This window comes from Podarcis tiliguerta, assembly GCF_965153285.1.
Source record: "Podarcis tiliguerta genome assembly, chromosome: 14".
In the NCBI taxonomy this organism is placed as follows: domain Eukaryota; kingdom Metazoa; phylum Chordata; class Lepidosauria; order Squamata; family Lacertidae; genus Podarcis; species Podarcis tiliguerta.
Genome location: NC_139547.1, coordinates 21,682,158 through 21,700,939, shown reverse-complemented (window position 1 = coordinate 21,700,939; position 18,782 = coordinate 21,682,158). Strand labels below are relative to the sequence as shown.

At 44.2% G+C, this 18,782-nt stretch overlaps 1 protein-coding gene across 2 annotated transcripts in view; it reads right to left on the bottom strand.

Moving 5' to 3' along the window:
• Window positions 1–18,782, bottom strand: part of LOC310663709 (protein Lines homolog 1-like) — an 83,317-nt gene that overhangs the window by 26,493 nt on the left and 38,042 nt on the right. For both annotated transcript variants that reach the window (XM_083411954.1, XM_083411955.1), the window contains 3 exons: window positions 6,436–6,618; window positions 4,564–4,681; window positions 1,202–1,320 (listed from right to left, as the gene is read on the bottom strand). In XM_083411954.1, coding sequence (XP_083268080.1) covers window positions 1,202–1,320; window positions 4,564–4,681; window positions 6,436–6,618 — 420 coding nt within the window. The remainder of the gene's footprint in view (window positions 1–1,201; window positions 1,321–4,563; window positions 4,682–6,435; window positions 6,619–18,782) is intronic.

The following is an 18,782-nucleotide window of genomic DNA, read 5'->3' as shown; positions in this document are numbered from 1 at the left end:
CTGCCTGAAGTGCCTTAACCCAGCGATTTGCAATCTACACTTTAAAGTCTTCGGGAAGAATTCTCCTTTGAGTGTTTGTTCCTCAGGAACTGGAAGCCAGGACCATACAGATGAAAACTCCCTCAGAAGTAAACAGCCTATCAGAGATACACTACCAGCGAAGATCATGCTGCTCGGCTTAGTTGCTAAGCAACACCTCTACCCACCCCCCTCTTGGCCAGTTGACATGAACAATAGCAGAATGAACCCTACATGGAATAACCTCTGCTGTTTACCTGGAAGTAGGCCTCATGTTATTTAGTGGGACTTACTTCCAAAGGGTCTTTGGCAGTTAAGCTTTGGCTTTTGAAACCAAGAACTCAGTTTTGCTTAGCTATTCTGAGATCTGAGAAGAAAACTAAGCAGGCAAAGTTAAAAACAAAATGGTACCCAGGATCATCTGCAAGTTTGAACCTGCTGAGATTCCGTGGAAGGCAAACAAGGTGAGGTTTAAATTGCCATTAATCCTGCACTGTGGAAATACAGTGATGTAATACAGGAAAGCTTTGGGTGCGGGAATGGGAGGAACAGAGAACCGGATAATTTTTATTCCTAATATTCAGAATGATGAAATATTAGCTCTCCCACACTGAGTGATTTAGTCATATGTAGGGATGGAGGAGAAATCCAATTCAGTTCAATTCAAATTCAAAACAATAAGCGAAATGAAACACCCTCATCCATCACGCTTCTCTGAATTTTGTAATGCCGTTCTCCAGACAAGCAATGTGTACCAAAAGGGTACATTCACATATTTGTATATGTATATCATACATTCAAGGGCAATTTCATATATTTCTGAAAATAATGCAAAGGGCTGTGTTTTGGTTCTCAGATTCTTTTGGAAAGTGTGGATTAGTTATGTTTGCCTTTAAATGTGAACTGAATTGAATTTCCACCCACCCACCCCCTTCCCCTAATTGGTACAGCCCCTACTGAAGACTCAGGGATCTAATGTTTTGTCCTTACAGAGCTAACAAATCTGTGATTGGGCATTCTGCCTTCAGTTTGCAGGAGTGGGCTCCCTTGATGGAATACTCTTCCATGCAACTATAATGGGGATGGGGGGAGAGAGACAGAGAAAGGTCCTCCTAGCCTCATCTTCTCCTCCCTGGCATGCTCATTTTCTACACACACAGATGGCCATGCTGCCTGTTCTTACCAAGCTTCCTGGAATTTCTTTTGCAGAGTTGGGATTTCTAGATTTCGCCGCCGCCGGAACCATTTCTCCACCAGGTGCACCGTCCAGTTACACTTTTTGGCTAATCCACGTATCTCCAACTGTAGGGAAAGTCAGTGGCACACACATGCCACAGGTTAGAGGCAAAGTAAGGACAAAAAGAAAGGACCTTCTCGTTTCTAAGGCTGCAGTTTTCATCACTAGGAAGTAGGCGCTTCTTTCTGACATTGACTTTCCACATTTTCTGGAGGGCAGGGGCTGACTCAAGTTTGTTGCAGTGAAAACAACACCTTAAGGACTCATGCATTTATTGTGGCATAAGATTTCATGGCAATTCAAGCACCGGACAGAGTGGGCTAAAGAGCACAAAAGCTCGTGGCATATAATGTGTTAAGTCTTTCAAGGTGTCACAAGACTCTTCGTTTATGCTGTTTTCTTACTATCCACATTATGATTTTAGGATCCTGAGAGTTCTTCCTTATTCAGAGCTTGGTTTCAACTACTAATGTGGGAAGGCTCAGTTCTTTCATTGGTAGATTGTATTGGTAGATTTGTATTCTCATTGTGTATTTTTCTGTTGTGAGCTGCCCTGGGATCTTTGAATGAGGGGTGGTCAGTGATTTTTTTCTTTTAAAAAATGTTTAGGGGTACTCTTATTTTCCTACTCATATTGAAATACTGCCCCTCAAGGAGGCCAAACTTAGATTCACAAAACATTTAGAGGTATGCTTACCCCTGCGTCCCCCCAGGAAAAAAGCACTGGGGGCAGTACACAAATTTAATTAACAACAATAATAGATTAACCAGCAGCATGGCTAATCTGAAACTAACCTCAGCGGGACTTCCATATAATTGTGTACAGGATATCAGCCTAAACTGATCCATTTTGAGATATACCACACTTGTTTATAGGACCGGTTCAGAAGCTGCTTTGGGAAAATGGGCACCACCCCCCCTTACCTGTCTCTATTTACTATCCTGCCAGCCAACTTTTTGCCTCCCCATTCTTACTCCAACACATGTGCTTCTGCTATCTTATGGTGCTTGCTCTCTAACCATTTCTAAAACCATCATCTTCTCTATTTCTAATTAAAGTCTTCCCATGCTTGTGGGGAAAGTGTGTTTGGCATGTGAGAGAAAGAGCCTTTTCAGTAGTGGCCCCCCTAGGGATGTATGAAGGCACCGTTTTCCATTCTGTCCTCTGTTCACTGCATGCAGCACTGCTTCCGTTCTGCTGCAGTTCATCTTTTGACAGAAGCTACCCTAATGGTCTCACTGCCTGCTGTGGTGAAATTACATGATCTATGTAAATCACACTGTTTCCCCCAGAAAGGTCCTCCTGGGACCCATCTTAACATCTCTTTATCATCAGGCAGAAACCTTTCTACTTCCTCAGTCTTTTAAAGATCTTTTTTAAAAAATGAAATTGGAGTATACCTTGAGGACATCGTGTTGGCCACCCCTGATTTACTGTGATGTGTGAATGCGACAAGAAAGGGACGGAAAAAGCAGGGTACAAATGGGTGGAACTCAGGGTTTCCAGATTAAGGAACGGTTGTAGAAGCTGGGTATGTTTGCCTGGAAAAGAGGAGACTGAGAGGGAATATGATAGCCGTCTTCAAATATATTAAGGTCTATCATATGGAAGGGGGACACGGGTGGTGCTGTGGGTTAAACCACAGAGCCTGGGATCAGAAAGTCAGCGGTTCGAATCCCCGCAATGGGGTGAGCTCCCGTTGCTCAGTCCCTGCTCTTGCCAACCTATCAGTTCGAAAGCATATCAAAGTGCAAGTAGATAAATAGGTACCGCTCTGGCGGGAAGGTAAACGCCGTTTCCGTGCTCTGCTCTGGTTCGCCAGAAGCGGTTTAGTCATGCTGGCCGCATGACCTGGAAGCTGTACGCCGGCTCCCTTGGCCAATGAAGCAAGATGAGCGCTGCAACCCCAGAGTTGGCCACAACTGGACCTAATAGTCAGGGGTCCTTTACCTTTATCATATGGAAGAGGGAGCATACTTGTTTTCTCCTGCTCTGGAAGGTAGGACGTGAACCAATGGCTCCAAATTACAAGAAAGGAGATTATGACTAAACATTCGGAAAAACTTTCTGACAGTAAGAGCTGTTCGGCAGTGGAACAGACTCCTACAGAGGTGGGGGATTCTCCTTCCTTGGATGTTTTTAAACAGAGGTTGGGTGGCCATCTGTCATGGATGCTTTAGCTGAGATTCCTGCATTGCAGGGGGTTGGACTAGATGACCCTTGGCGTCTCTTTAATTCTTTGATTCAGTCCTGCCTCACATGTGCCTTCACTTCCTGAATGCTGCTGCTGTTTTCTCCCTGAATTGTGAGAAACAGTCCCTTGAAGGATCAGAGCATGGGGAGAGTGTGGGGGTCAGCTCCACTCACCCACACTACTTTTGATGTACAGTTTTTACATTTTTTGGTTCCTAATTTGTTAAGAGTTGAAAATCCAGCCCTTGCCCAAGGACTCAGGCTGGGCGGCAGCAGCAGTAAGAGAGGAGTGGGGGGAAGTGGTGAAGATTGAATCTGGCTGCAACTCCTCCAAAGTCTACGGGGCAAATCAGGAGTGCCTCAGAGTCCACTTGCATCAAGCATTTTGAAGCCTTCCTTTCCAGAAAGGCTTTGATTAGTTAAACCGGCACCAGCGGGAATGAGTGTTACCACAACCGACTGCATGGATGTATAGCATTTTCAAATTTTTGGTGTTGTTATGCTAGATTTTACTGCATTTTGTACTGTGCTGGGAATTGTAAACTGAATAGGATTTTCATTATTAAGTTAATGATTTGGGGCTTAAAACGCAGGATAAAAACATAACATAAATGTACACAAAAATGTATTTATGAGAGCCACTTGGAATTTCCAGCACTGGTCTAGCGAGTGGGATATATAAGTTTTAGAAAGCCATATGCATTCAGAACTAGGGATGTTGGAGAATTTCAACAGAAATGGGGGTGGAAATTGCTGGTGTCTGCACATTTGTCCCTTGTCCAGAACAGAAATCAATCTGTGTTGTTGCTTCCAGTCCACAAATTATACAGGATTATGCCCCCCCCCGCCCGAAATACATGGGATTGAATAACGTAATGACCGTGTAACTTGCATGATTTCTGTAACTAACTGCTAAGTCAAAAAGACAGCAAGACGAAGAATGCAGTTTTTGGTGGAAGAGTAACTGCAGAAGAATGGAAGCAGTGCTGCATGCGACAGATGAAGGGTGGAATGGAAAATGGTGCCTTCTTATACCTCCAATGCAGACAGGCACAGGCGATGGTTTTGAGAACAGGCATCTACTAAAGATACATCCTTTTAAAGAAGCCTTCACCTGTGATGGTTTTTTTGTGCACTTCCTGAAAAATGTTTCCAAGGTGGGATTCTTCTGGGGCCGGACACGCTTCACACTCTTTATGCCCATGAGATTTGCTAGAGGAGCAGCAATGCACCTGGAAAGATGCAAAAGAGGAGCCTTTTTTAAAAGAAAGAAATGGCAATGATTCTAATAGATTTCAGTGGAAACTGTGCTATCTGCTGATGAGTTTGCTTTTCCTACTGTTACTGCAACACCGAGAAATGATACCTGTGACTATGGAAAGGGTTTTACATGGAAAATCAGCCACTCTTTTAGCTGGACTGTGCTGCACTTAGGAATAAAGTGGTACCTTGGTTCTCAAATGCCTTGGCACTCAAACGCCTTGGTTCCCAAATGCCAAAAACCCGGAAGTAAGTGTTCCAGTTTTTGAACATTTTTTGGAAGCTGAGCGTCTGATACGGCTGTCAACTATTGTTTCCGGGGGACCTGCACCACTCAGAAGCTGCGCCTTGCTTTTTGAACATTTGGGAAGTCAAAGGGATTAAGTTTGGCACTTTTGTTTTTGCTATTTATTATTTATTATAAATTTATTATTTATAGTAAAATTCATGTTAAATTGCTGTTTAGGAGTTGTTTTTAAAAGTCTGGAACAGATTAATCTGTTTTGCATTACTTTCTATGAGAAAGCGCACCTTGGTTTTGGAACGGGCTTCCAGAACGAATTAAGTTTGAGAACCAAGGTACCACTGTACTGCTGGATAAGAAGAGAGACAACATGACGGGTGGAGCCACAGTGCTGGCTTCGCAGAAAGAGGATTGCTATTGCTTACCAGGAGGGAAATAGGTGCAAAGTTTAAGGACCGCCCAGATTGGCTCTGCTGGTGCATTTGCCTCTCTGCCACCTCAACCCTCCCTGCTCATAAGTAGCAGCACGCACCTGCCAAGAAGTTAGCAAAGCAGTTCCACACCTGCCAAACAAACTGCTTCTGATATATCCGTATATATAATTGCTCCCATCTCTTTCCAGCTAATTTCTCCAGAGAAGGATGCCTGGTGTATGGCCAAGAGATGTTGCTTCAGCAATGCAGCAGATGGCCTGGGTAGGAGAACTGGAGGCTTCACCCCTTCCTGGCTTTCAGCCAAGCCCTGATCTGGGCAGCTGCTTCCACGTACTTCCCCCTCCTCCCAAGAAGTCAAAGTTGAAATATTATATTCTTCATTCATTTTTCTGTAAATATTTTAAGACATGACAGTGCAATAGCAAAAGACTTCATTTCCATTGCTGAAACTTAAATAAAATGAATAAATAAATAATGTAGTGAGGTCAGCCTTAGCTGGGGTAACCCAGAAGGATGGGTGAGGTATTATTATTATTATTATTATTATTATTATTATTATTATCTGCCATTGATGCCTATCTTGGTGCATATTACTGTGAATTAATGCATGCAACTTTTGCTTTATGGTATTTTATCCCTCAATTTCTTTCTTTACATATGCCTTCATCTTTGTCTTTCAACACCACCTTCTCTTTAATAATAATAATAATAATAATAATAATAATAATATATGCAGTAACCTGCTCTAGGTTGGGCCACACCTCAGTTTTAGATCATGAGCCGCTCCTTGAGAAGCATGTGGTCTAAGGTATAAGCTCCTCACCTCAATGCTACAAAAATCTATTCAGCTAGAAACAGAATGGGGAAAAGGAGCAAGGCACTTACCTCAAGAGGCTCCAAAACCAAACAAGAAAGAATTCTAATGAAGCTACACACAGCTTTGTAACATTACAGCTACATGCGGGCAATTTGAAGCAATCTTCCCATTGCCTTCGCATTCTTGGAGCTTTGGAAAAGCAATAGATAAAAGTAAAAGAGAAATAGATACCTTTCAACAAAGAATCTAAGAGCCAACATCGCAAAAGCATATGGAATTACGACCAATAACTGGTGTGGTTTCGGAAAGATGTATCCATTGCGATCTTCAAAGTCCGACCAGCTACAGTTGGCAGGCATCCAGATGCTCTCCCACCAAAACCAGCTATTCACGAATTTTATTATATGTGCCATTCTGAGTGGAAGGAAAAGAGGACAAATTAGTGCGTGCTAGTCTATTAACAAACACACACACACACACCAAGACTGCGACCGCTTTGTAACATTTAGACATGAACACGACAAAACCTTCTGCAACTGCATGCCAACTAAACAATGCAAATCAATTTACAAGTATATACACATCTAAGGATCAGTAGTGGAAGTTGTGGTGGGGCGACAACGTTCACCTGGGAGGAGGAAACAGGTGAGGCAGTGAGAAGCAGGAGAGATGTAAATGCACTGGTAGAAACACCAGGCTGCGTCTGCCAGTGTGGTTTGCCCCTCCTTGCTAAATAGCAGTGACTCACCTGCTGGGAGATCAGATGAGCATCTCTGTCCCGTCATGTTGTCCTCTCCTGCTAAGGGCATTTCTCTACATCAATTACAAGGATAATTTTTCTTGGTACAAATCAGACCCTGACTCTTGAGACTGTGTCCCATAATGGGTGCATGGAGGTTCTCCATATGAGTTCTCAATATTTCCTTGTTGATTGATTGATATCTCAATACATATACAAAATGTCTACATAGTATTACATATACATTATACTTGTAAATTCACATTTTTCATTTCATTATGTACCAATATCTAGTCATTTCTTACTTGCGTCTTATCTTACCCTATGTCTTCCCTTCACCCATGTGGGACTTCCTAATTTTTATTTTATAACTTTATTATATGTGATTTATTTTTTAAGGTCAGTATTTTAATATGAATTTCTCCTTCGTGCAATTTTGCACGGTATATGCATTTTTGCAAAGCAATTTTCCCTAATGTTGCGCATTCTTGGGTATTATTTTCACTAATATATACGTTTTTATGCACACTTTACGCAAATACGTGCATTTTTGTTATTATTTTGGTATTTGCTGCTTGCATTGCACAATTTGGAGACAGGCTCGTTTCAAAGATGGCTATGTTTCAGTTCATATACTGTTTCAGAATGCACAAATTTGGTAGGTTCACCTTTAAATGCAAACTGAATCAAATTTCTCTCCCATTCCTGCGTGTGTCCTCAACTGCAGACATAACTGTGACTCCAGCATTAGAACTAATGGACACATGACAAAGAGTACTTCTCATGTACCACATGAAGCGATACTTGCTTATCTGAATTCTATCTATACACATGCTTGAATACCTCTTGCCAAACTGTGGGAAAGCACCTGATAGAAACGACTTCTTTGCATAAGCTATGGCAAGAAATTATTCTGCTGGTTAAATTAACTGCGTTGTTAAGATGGGTTTGTGCAATACTAAGGCGCAACAGGATGGATGCTGGAATTGATGTGCCATTGGCCTGGTCCAGCAGGCTCATCTGGTGTTCTTATAGGGGCTGAATGCGGCCCTTGAGCCCTCTCTGTCTGGCCCTGGGTCTCTCCCCGGACCATGATCCCTGCCACTAAGCCGCATGTTTCACTGCCTCTGCTATGCAGCCTCAAAGTACTTTTGCCTGGCTGGAAAGTGTCGCTGGGCTGTGATAATGCTTCAAGGTTGTGTCTCAGGGGCAGGTTTGGGATGGGAGTTGTTGTCTGGTGAAGAGGAAGAAGAGGAGGACGGGGTGGAGGATTCTGTAGGCAGGGAGAAGCCAGAGAGAGAGAGGGTGGGACCCTCACCCTTTGCCTTTAGGGATTTTTGTGTGTGTTTTCGTCTGTATACAGATAGATTCCTATGCAAAGCAGCCAGCATTTCAAACATTTGGAACATATTTTTTTTTTAAAAAAATAAATCTATGAGGTAAAACTAAAGTCCTACTGAACAACTTTTGTAAGAGTGCCATGCATCAATACCTTATGAAAAACAACCGCAATTGTTGTATGAAGAAATGCTTTGTATCCCCAACTTACAGCCTTGAGCACATTTTTATTACTGAACTATAAACCAGAGCAGGCTGAACTTTATAATGGGGACTTCTGAAAGGCACTCATTCACGGTGAGCAGATGCCACGATAATGAAGCCAGCCTTTTAAAGAGGCTGTTTAGACATAGGCTTTAAGATAAAGGGTCTTTAAGCATGCCAGTCACAACCGATTGTGCGCTTGTGTGTGTGTGAGAGAGAGAAAATGACTTAACAAAAAATTTATATCAGTAATAGTAAACTCCCACAGAAAACAAAGGCAGGTCTGACAGAAGTCAGAACACAATATGAAAAGGAGGCCTTTGGGGTGTAATTCTGTTACATTTGAAAGTACCCTGAAATATCTGAAAACTGACACAATGCCAGTCATTGTGGCAGGCGAAAAGCTAGGCCACCCACTGCCTGGGGGCAGAAGACAGATTTTACCCCTCCCCCAGCTTTCCCATCCCATTTGACAGTACCCCCAAATTTACTTGACCCCCACAGATCTTGATAGGAGCCAATGAGAATGGAGTCAGTCCCGTTTTGAATAGCCCCTCCCCATTTAATCTGCATATCACTATCCAGGTTCTGATAGTGAAGGTAGCCATCATGACTCATAGCCAGTGACAGCCTTACCCTCCATGAATTCATCAAGTGCCATAGCAGCTGGTGCCCTTTGTGCCTGGCAGGGCAGAAAGCAGGGAGCCCAACAGTAGGGGGCGCCAGAGCCAATGACAGGCAGAGGCAACAATTTTTACTTTTTGCCCCCATCTGGTTGTAAGTAACAAGGCAAGTAGGGAGCTGCTGGGCAGCTAACAGAGGTTGGTGGGGCAGAGCTTCATTTGCCCACATAAATTGGGTCTCCACTGGCTAAGTGCTGAATGAACATAGTGCAATGTGCACACATAAAAAGCTCTACACTCTCCAAAGTGTGGGGGAACAATTGAAATTACATATGCAGCTAATTTTACTTCATAAAATGTACATGCCATTTGACTGTAAAAATAAACTTTGAAGTGGTTTACAAAAACAGCAATAAGATCATCACTAAGAAAAATTAACAACAATTATTTAGGACATTAAAAAAAGTTAAATAGACTTAAAAACAGATTAAGACTCACATCAGCTTTCTAAACATCTGTACAGGCTTGTCTAAAGAAAGATGTTTTTAGAAGATATCATTAAGAGTACAGTGAAAGCACCTGCCTGATATCAATAGTAAGGGTAGAACCAAAGGGTAGGTTCTGCCACACTAAAATATCAGGTTCTTACAAATGTGGAATGCGTCTAATGTTGCTTCTGTAATAGTGTCAGTTCTGCCGACTGAAGCTGATGAGTGGATACATTTGGGGTAATAGGATCCCCTTTTTTGGAGGCGCGCGCGCGCACACACACACACACACACACACACACACACAATGTCACATGGAAGATGGCGCAAGCTTGTTTTCTCCAGCTCCGGAGGGTACATCTCAAACCAATGGATTCAAGCCACAAGAAAGGAGATTCCGACTAAACACCAGGAAGAACTTTCTGACAGTAAGCTGTTTGACAGTGGAACAGACTCCCCTGGGAGATTGTGGACTCTCCTTCCTTGGAGGTTTTTAAGCAGAGGTTGGATGTCCAGCTGTCATGGATGCTTTAGTTGAGATTCCTGCATTGCAGGGGGTTGGACTAGGCACTTGATGACCTTCGGTATCCCTTCCAAGTCTACAATTCTTTGATTCTATTGCAAGGAATGTAGAAGGATCACACTTACTATATTGAACCTGCCAGCATTCAAACATCACAGAGCTTTGCAGTTTTCAGAAGGGCAAACTGACAAGAAACCATTGCAGACTAAATGATGCAAAAAGAGAGCATCTGCACAACTGAAGTCACAGAAACCAGCTTTTCTGGCTGCCAAAGTACCGTAGAGCCCTGGCTACAGGCAGAGCACCAGGTGGCTCTGCAACTTGTTCTCTAGTAACCCAGAAATGAAAGGAGTACAGCAGGCTAGACTCGTCCTTCTGGCTAGGCAAAAAGGATGCTGAGGCAGTTATATTACAACAAGTCACGCTGTGCACCAGTGTATTGCCACACTTCTTAGCGGGACTTCAGAAGTTTAACAGGACTTTGGGCACTTTTAACAAACTAGCAGCTGATCCATAAGGCAGCCTTATCGCAAAAGAAAAGGGGAGCATACTCAGTGGTGTAGGAAGGGGGGGAGGGGTCGGGCTGCACTGGGTGCCACTCTGGGAGGGGTAACAAGATGGCCCCTGCCTCCTCCCAGCTGTAGAGCAGCCGAGGGCGCCCGCAGCCCATATGGGGACTGCCGCTCTCGCGCGCTGTCCTTACAGGCTGTGCATGTACGGCATCCCGTATGGCGTGCACATGCGCAGGATGCCGTACATGTGCAGTCTGTATGGGCTGCGCCGCCCCGGGTGCCGGAGAAGGTTCCTTCGCCACTCAGCATACTATCAGGAGCTGGAAACTTCAGCCATGTATATGGCTGCCCCGAGTGGTGAGTGATCAGAACTGCAGTCTGGAAGAATACCCATGCTGTGGGCTCTAGCTAGGGTTGCCATACAGTCATACCTCGGGTTAAATACACTTCGAGTTGAGCGTGTTCGAGTTGCGCTCCTCGGCAACCCGGAAGTAACGGAGCGCGTTACTTCCGGGTTTTGCCGCTTGCATATGCACAGACACTCAAAATGACGTCACACACATGTGCAGAAGTGGTGAAAAGCGACGCGTGCGTGCGCAGACATGCCGTTGCTACTTACGTTTACCTCTAGATGCGAACGGGGCTCCGGAACGGATCCCATTTGTATCTAGAGTTACCACTGTATTTCAAACAGTGAAAATCCAGACAGAAAAGTTGTTGAGGGTTTTTTTCCTGCCAAAGTTGTCAAATTCGCAAAAGCAAAACAAAAAAATGTTTCCCCCGGACATTTTTAGCAATTTCCTCCCATCTGGCAGTGATGGCCACCGACTTGGGTGGAATGGTGCAGCAATAAGACTGCTAGCACATTGGCCAAGCTAAGCACGTTCCAGCATGTTTTCAAACTGGATGGGGGAACCGCATGTTGAGATTCCTACACTGCAGGGGGTTAGACTAGATGACCTGCGGTACCCCTTACAACTTCATAATTCTATGATTCTACCTCTACAGTTGGGGGCATTATGTCTCTGAATACCAATTCAGAGACATAATGCCCCCCAACTGCAGGAGAGGAGGATGCACAAGTGCTCAGGTCTTGCTTGCAGCCTTCTCACAAGAATCTGGTTGGCAACTGTGAGAGGTAAAAAGTAAAGGTAAAGGACTCCTGGATGGTTAAGTCCAGTCAAAAGCGACTCCTGGGTTGCGGCGCTCATCTTGCTTTCAGGCCAAGGGAGCCGGTGTTTGTCCACAGAAAGCTTTCCGGATCATGTGGCCAGCATGACTAAACCGCTTCTCGCGCACCGGGACACTGTGACGGAAACCAGAGTGCATGGAAATGCCATTTACCTTCCCGCCACAGCAGTACCTCTTTATCTACTTGCCCTGGCATGCTTTACTACTGCCAATACTGAGGAGTATATTACAACTTTTTGAAAAGATAGGCATCAGCAAACGCCTAAAATGAAGTCATGTTGATTATGCAACCTCAGCATTACATTCAAGGTGAGCTTTCACAACTTGAAACCACACAACTCTGAAAAATAATAAGAGATGTATGGTCGGTATTCAGCTATGCTTCACTCAAAGTAGACCCACTGAAATTAATGGACCAAGCTTAGTCATGCCTGTTATCCTCAGTGAGTGTACTCTGAGTAAAGCTTAGCTGAATGACGCACAGGCTTACCTGCAATCAGAATAAACAGATATGCAATTCAGCTTGCATCCACAAGCAGCTTATGCTAAAACAGATGGATTAAACATCTGGAGGTGAAACTGGCCCAGAGGCTATGACACACCCAGCACATAACTAAATGACCCAACCTTGTTTACCCCATGCAGATCCATTCTAACAATATAAGGACGCCCATGTTTGTTTGTTTATATTTATTTCATAACATTTATAAACCGCTTGATTGCAAATAAATAAATAAATATCCTTGAAACTGTCTACAACTCCAGTATGTAAGACACCAAAAGACTGGGGTAGGGTGGGGGGAGGGATCTGAGAATTCCCTTATTTTTTTACAAGGAAATTAATGAAATGGTGCACTGTTTTTAATCACAAACTGCAAATCAAATGAATATAGCAGAGGTCTCTAAAGAGAAGCGGAAAAGTGCAACTTGATGTTTTAATGGCCTGCATGTTGTACCATCATGTCCCAGACTGGTTGGACACAGAGGAAATGTGGGAGGAGCCAGCTGGGGAACACACCCCCCCCCCGCCAAGGGAAGAAGGCTCAGAGCCAGGGGGACAGTGGCGTAGTGTGGGGGTGCAGGGGGGGCCGGCCGCACCGGGCGCAACATGGGGGGGGCGCTCGCACTCGCAGTGCTAAAATTAGTACTAAAATCCACGGGTTAGGGGGCGCAAATTACTTGCCTTGCCCCGGGTGCTGACAACCCACGCTACGCCACTGCAGGGGAAAGTCCTCAGATTGCCACATCCTTAACATTAAGAGAGTGTCAACAAGTTATCAAGCTCTATCATTACACCTCCCCCTTTTAACAAGTTATAAAACGTGAACAAATATGGGGAAAACCTTAATATTATTATTATAGATATGTATGGTCATTATGCTGCATAAACTGTATAAACATCTACTATGGGAAATAACTGATCTTGGCTAATGAATTATGGTACATAATACATTTTAACACATCTCTATAAGCCATTTTGGAGATTTTATCTTTATGGTAGAACATGTCTGTGTTTGTCCATCATAGGGATCCAGCCGGCTCTGCTATCAGATTGTTCTTGACATGATGAGTTACTAAGTGGTTGACTGTAGCCACAATCAGTACTTTCTGATACTTCTGGGAAACATTCAGGGAAGGCTCATTAACCTCAACTGTTATGGGACACAAAGTTTCTATTGTTCCTCTGAAAGACCTAAAACTTCAGATATAGATGCTGTACAACTGTACAGTGGTACCTTGGGTTACAGACGCTTCAGGTTACAGACGCTTCAGGTTACAGACTCTGCTAACCCAGAAATAGTACCTCAGGTTAAGAACTTTGCTTCAGGATGAGAACAGAAATCATGTGGTGGTGGCGCGGCGGCAGCGGGAAGCCCCATTAGCTAAAGTGGTACCTCAGGTTAAGAACAGTTTCAGGTTAAGAACAGACTTTCAGAACAAGTGAACAAACTTCTACCATAGCTGCCATATGGTGATTAATCTTAGGCCTCTGAGGTGCATTCCATAGTCTCTCAAGACAGATTGATGCCAACAACAACTTATTAGCATCAGGAATTAGCATGTGGCGAGTTAATTAAACTACATCAATGTCCTAAGTGTGTGCCTTTAATCCTAGTCAATCAACAAGTGTTGATGAAAACTGGTGAACTCCTTTGCTATGGGTTCCCAAAAGCAGGGATTAACCATTATTAGTGCTTCTAAACATCAAAAGAGCTGGGTTTTAGCATGGAAATAAATAAAGGAGGCTTAGTTTTTAGGAACAGGATAATGGAGGGGTGGTACCAGGAGGTGGTGAAGGAACCATTTTTTTTGGGGGGGGGGGCTGGGAAAGATGCCTTGGACTGCTGTGGTGCTGCACTGCTGTGGGTAACAAGCCCCTCTTGATATGACTATCCTGCATGGTTTTGTATTCGCTCCATGCAAACTAAAGGTGTCTATATGTGAATAAACTATGTTTCTTAAAGCTACAACAGCCTCCGCCGTGTCTTGCTTCTCAAAGGAACACAGACGCTGGGTGACCACCTAGGAAAAGCTGCATTGGACTACTGCAACGTGCTCTACATGGGGCTACCTCTGAAGGTGACCCGGAAACTACAGCTATTCCAGAATGCAGCAGCTAGACTGGAGACTAAAAGCGGTCGCGGAGACCACATCACACCTGTCCTGAAAGACCTACATTGGCTCCCAGTATGTTTCTGGATGCAATTCAAAGTGTTGGTGCTGACCTTTAAAACCCTAAATGGCCTGGCCTTGTATACCTGAAGGAGCCAGCTCTGAGGGCCTTCTGGCGGTTCCCTCACAGCGAGAAGGGAGGTTACAGGGAACCAGTCAGAGGGCCTTCTTGGTAGTGGCACCCACCCTGTGGAACACCCTCCCACCAGATGTTAATGAAATAAACAACTATCTGATTTTTAGAAGACATCTGAAAGCAGCCCAGTTTAGGGAAGTTTTTAATGTTTGATCTTTTATCGTGTTTTTAGTATTCTGTTGGGAGCCGCCCAGAGTAGCTGGGGAAACCCAGCCAGATGGGCAGGGTATTAATAATACAGTGGTACCTCAGGTTAAGAACTTAATTTGTTCTGGAGGTCCGTTCTTAACCTGAAACTGTTCTTAACCTGAAGCACCACTTTAGCTAATGGGGCCTCCTGCTGCCGCCGTGCCGCTGGAGCACGATTTCTGTTCTCATCCTGAAGCAAAGTTCTTAACCCGAGGTACTATTTGTGGGTTAGTGGAGTCTGTAACCTGAAATGTATGTAACCTGCAGCGTCTGTAACCCGAGGCACCACCGTAGTAGTAGTAGTAGTAGTAGTAGTAGTAGTATGCAACCCCCGGGAATCTTGGCCCAGCTTGGCAGAGATTAGGGGTGGCGTCCCACTTTTGTAACCCCATACATATATTGAGTAAATCTTTTGTAAGCAAATAGTATACTAAGGAGCTCTTTTTCCATCTGTGTATATCTAGTTTCAGTGCCAGTGGGGGACTGAGATGCATATGCCACTGGCACCCATCTCTTGTAATAATATGCAGAGTATAGACAACATCTTTCCCTGAGTCCAGGTCTTTAGCCTGTGCTTTCACAGTTTATGAGCCCCTGCAAATCTGAATAGTCTTGTCCAGGAGCAGATTCCTCTTTTGCAACAGCTGCTCTCCAATGACATTATCTTTGATACCACAGATAATTCTGTCCCTTATCAAACTCTTTCCCAGGTCTGCAAAAGCACAATTCTTACTCACAGCTTTCTTAATTTTGTTACGTATTGATCCATTGTTTGCTCCGCTTTCCGTATACACCTGAATAACTTATTCTACCCCCTTCCCAAAAACTCATTCTTTTTAGGCATGCAGCACCATTCATACTTATCAATAATTACATTCAGCTTCATGTTCTCTCCTTCAGCGAGCCCAGTTATTATAAATGTCTAGGGCCTCCTCCCCTACCACAGCAACTGATCATATCAGTTTTTCCTTCAGTCCCTATTGCTGCCAGGCACGTACAGTGCAAATCTTTGTCTAAACTTTCTCCAGTTTTCTGCAATATCCGTTGACAACTGCAGGCTTGATGGGGCTGCAGCATTTTCATTTTTGCAAAGGTTTAACATCAGTTATGTAGACCTTACTGTCTCTGGGTGTGGCTCTGACAGCTTCTTATCTTCTGTTTGTAGCTCTTCAGCCAGAAGACTTTCTGCCCATAGGAGACTGAGGTCCCTTCATTCCCCACAAAAAATAATATTTGAGGGGGCCAGGGCCCCCAATATTTTATTCAAGTTGGCACCCCTGTTTCTGCCAGTTAATGCAACATGTTTATCAACTTTCTGATACCATACAGTGTTTCTGGGTCCAACAATAGGCACCAAGAGTGAGGAACACTTTTATAAAAGAAGCTTTATTCAGAGGAGCCTCTAAGACACTCTGCTAGAAAGGAGAAAAAATATGGGCCTAAGGAACTGCCTAGGTAATGTGCCTCCAGGGCAAATCCCCAAATTGCCAAGCCCTTAACATTCAGGGTGTATCAACAAATTGCTAGCTCTGTCACACACCCTCCAACATTTCTCTGATGAAAATATGGATGTTCTATTCCATACTGATAATTTTACTAATTTTACCCCACACATCTTATTGGGTTGTCCCAGCACCCTGGGCAGCTTCCAACATATATAAAAACACAATAAAACATTGAACATTAAAAAAACTTTCCTATACAGGATTGCCTTCAGACGACTCGAGGGATGGATAACACCACACCCTCCAACATTTCTCCAATGAAAATAGGGGCATCAGAAACCAGGACAGCTTCTCTAAATCAGGGATATCCCTGGAAAATAGGGACACTTGGAGGGTCTGCTATCATTACACTGACCCTGGAAAGATGGGGAAGGGTGTGTTGCAGGAATGGGAATGGAATAATCAAATGAAACAATCAGATGGATGCATTCAAGACATAAGCTCTGCGTATGTTTGGTCAGAAAAGAATTCCACTGTGTTCAAAGAGGCTACACACACAGCTGCAGCCTTAGAACCTGATGTCATGTTATACTCATTGTGTGAAAAGACAAGACTTTAACTCAAGAGAATTCTGAGGAGCCCCTGGGAAACAGCAGATAAGAGCAAAACAGATTTAGGCTCAGTTTGCGGTAATGCTCAGCCAGAGCATGGCCTAGTGTGAATGTGCAAGCATGCAAACTGTTGCTAAGGAAATCACGGCCTCTGGTCCTGCTGCTGCTGCTGCCAGCTAAGTCATAGAATTTTAGAGTTGGAATGGACCCTGAGGATTCCCGGCAATGCTGGAATATGCAGCTGTCCCATGTGGGGATCGAACCTGCAACCTTGGCATTGTCAGCATCATGCTCCAACCAACTGAGCTATGCATGCTTTGGTTTAATATGTCTCCTGAATCCAGTTCGTAGTTTGTTTCCTCCAAACAAACCACAGAGCTGAAAACTCAAGAATATGGGTTACTTTTCCAAACCAAAGTGATATTGTCAACGTGAATGTGTGAGTAAACCCTAGATAGGACATGACAGCACACAGAAGGATGTTATGATTGCAGTGGTGCGATTTTGGTGTATGTTGGCATAAAAATAGTGTGAGAGTAGCCATCTTGGTCATAGCTGTTTCTGCACAGTGAACAAATTCAATAGAAAGGTTAAAACAAAAGTACAGTGGTACCTCGGGTTACATACACTTCAGGTTACAGACTCCGCCAACCCAGAAATAGTGCTTCAGGTTAAGAACTTTGCTTCAGGATGAGAACAGAAATCGTGCTCCGGCGGCGTGGCAGCAGCCGGAGGCCCCATTAGCTAAAGTGGTGCTTCAGGTTAAGAACAGTTTCAGGTTAAGAACGGACCTCCGGAACGAATTAAGTACTTAACCCGAGGTACCACTGCACTGACAAGGCACGTACACAGCTACCATACTGCTCAGCTGGGACATCCTGGAATTACAGAATCCTGGAATGTCCTGCCTTTTGGTTTGGCATTCTGGTGGGAGTCAGCTGGTTTGCACCAGAGCAGCTGACCCAAAAAATGAGCGTTCTCATTTGGCTCCCCCGGTTATTGGAGGGCATGAGCTACCCAGCGAGAAGCAGAAATAAGTTGCAGACAGCTTCTGGTGAACAAAGCAGATGCTAGAAACCAGCCCTTAGCACACTTGACAAATAACAATGAACATTTTAGAAATATTAAGCTGTAATAAATAAGCTTGTGTGCATGGGTGGAAAACACCCTAAGAAAAGCATAAAAAGGATTATGAAGAGCCTTGGATGGAGCCCATTCCTTCTTGGAGGACTTGGAACTTGCTGCGGCAATTAATAAATATCACCACTGGGTGCCTTGCTTCATATCTCGGTCTCGCCCAGTTATTTCCCACCTGGACACGAACTGACAGGTATTGAGGATTCTACCACAGTAGCAGGCTGCCTTATACAGAGTCAGACCAAAAGCCTATCCAATTCAGTACTGTCTATGCTAACTTGCGGTGAGTCACTGTAGTGGTTAGAGTGATGAGAGACCAGGCTTCAAATCCCCACTCAACCACAAGCCAGTGTGGTGTAGTGGTTAAGAGCGGTAGTCTCGTAATCTGGGGAACCGGGTTTGCGTCTCCACTCCTCCACATGCAGCTGCTGGGTGACCTTGGGCTAGTCACACTTCTTTGAAGTCTCTCAGCCCCACTCACCTCACAGAGTGTTTGTTGTGAGGGAGGAAGGGAAAGGAGAATGTTAGCCGCTTTGAGACTCCTGAAGGGGAGTGAAAGGCGGGATATCAAATCCAAACTCTTCTTCTTCTTCACAACACTTGCTAGGAGACCTTAGGCCAGTCACAGTGATTGCGAAGATAGCAAGGAAGAGAAGGAGGAAGAGAACCATGTACAGTGGTACCTCTGGTTGCGAATGGGATCCGTTCCGGAGGCCCGTTTGCAACCTGAAAAGAACGCAACCCATGTCTGTGCATGCGCGGGTCGCGA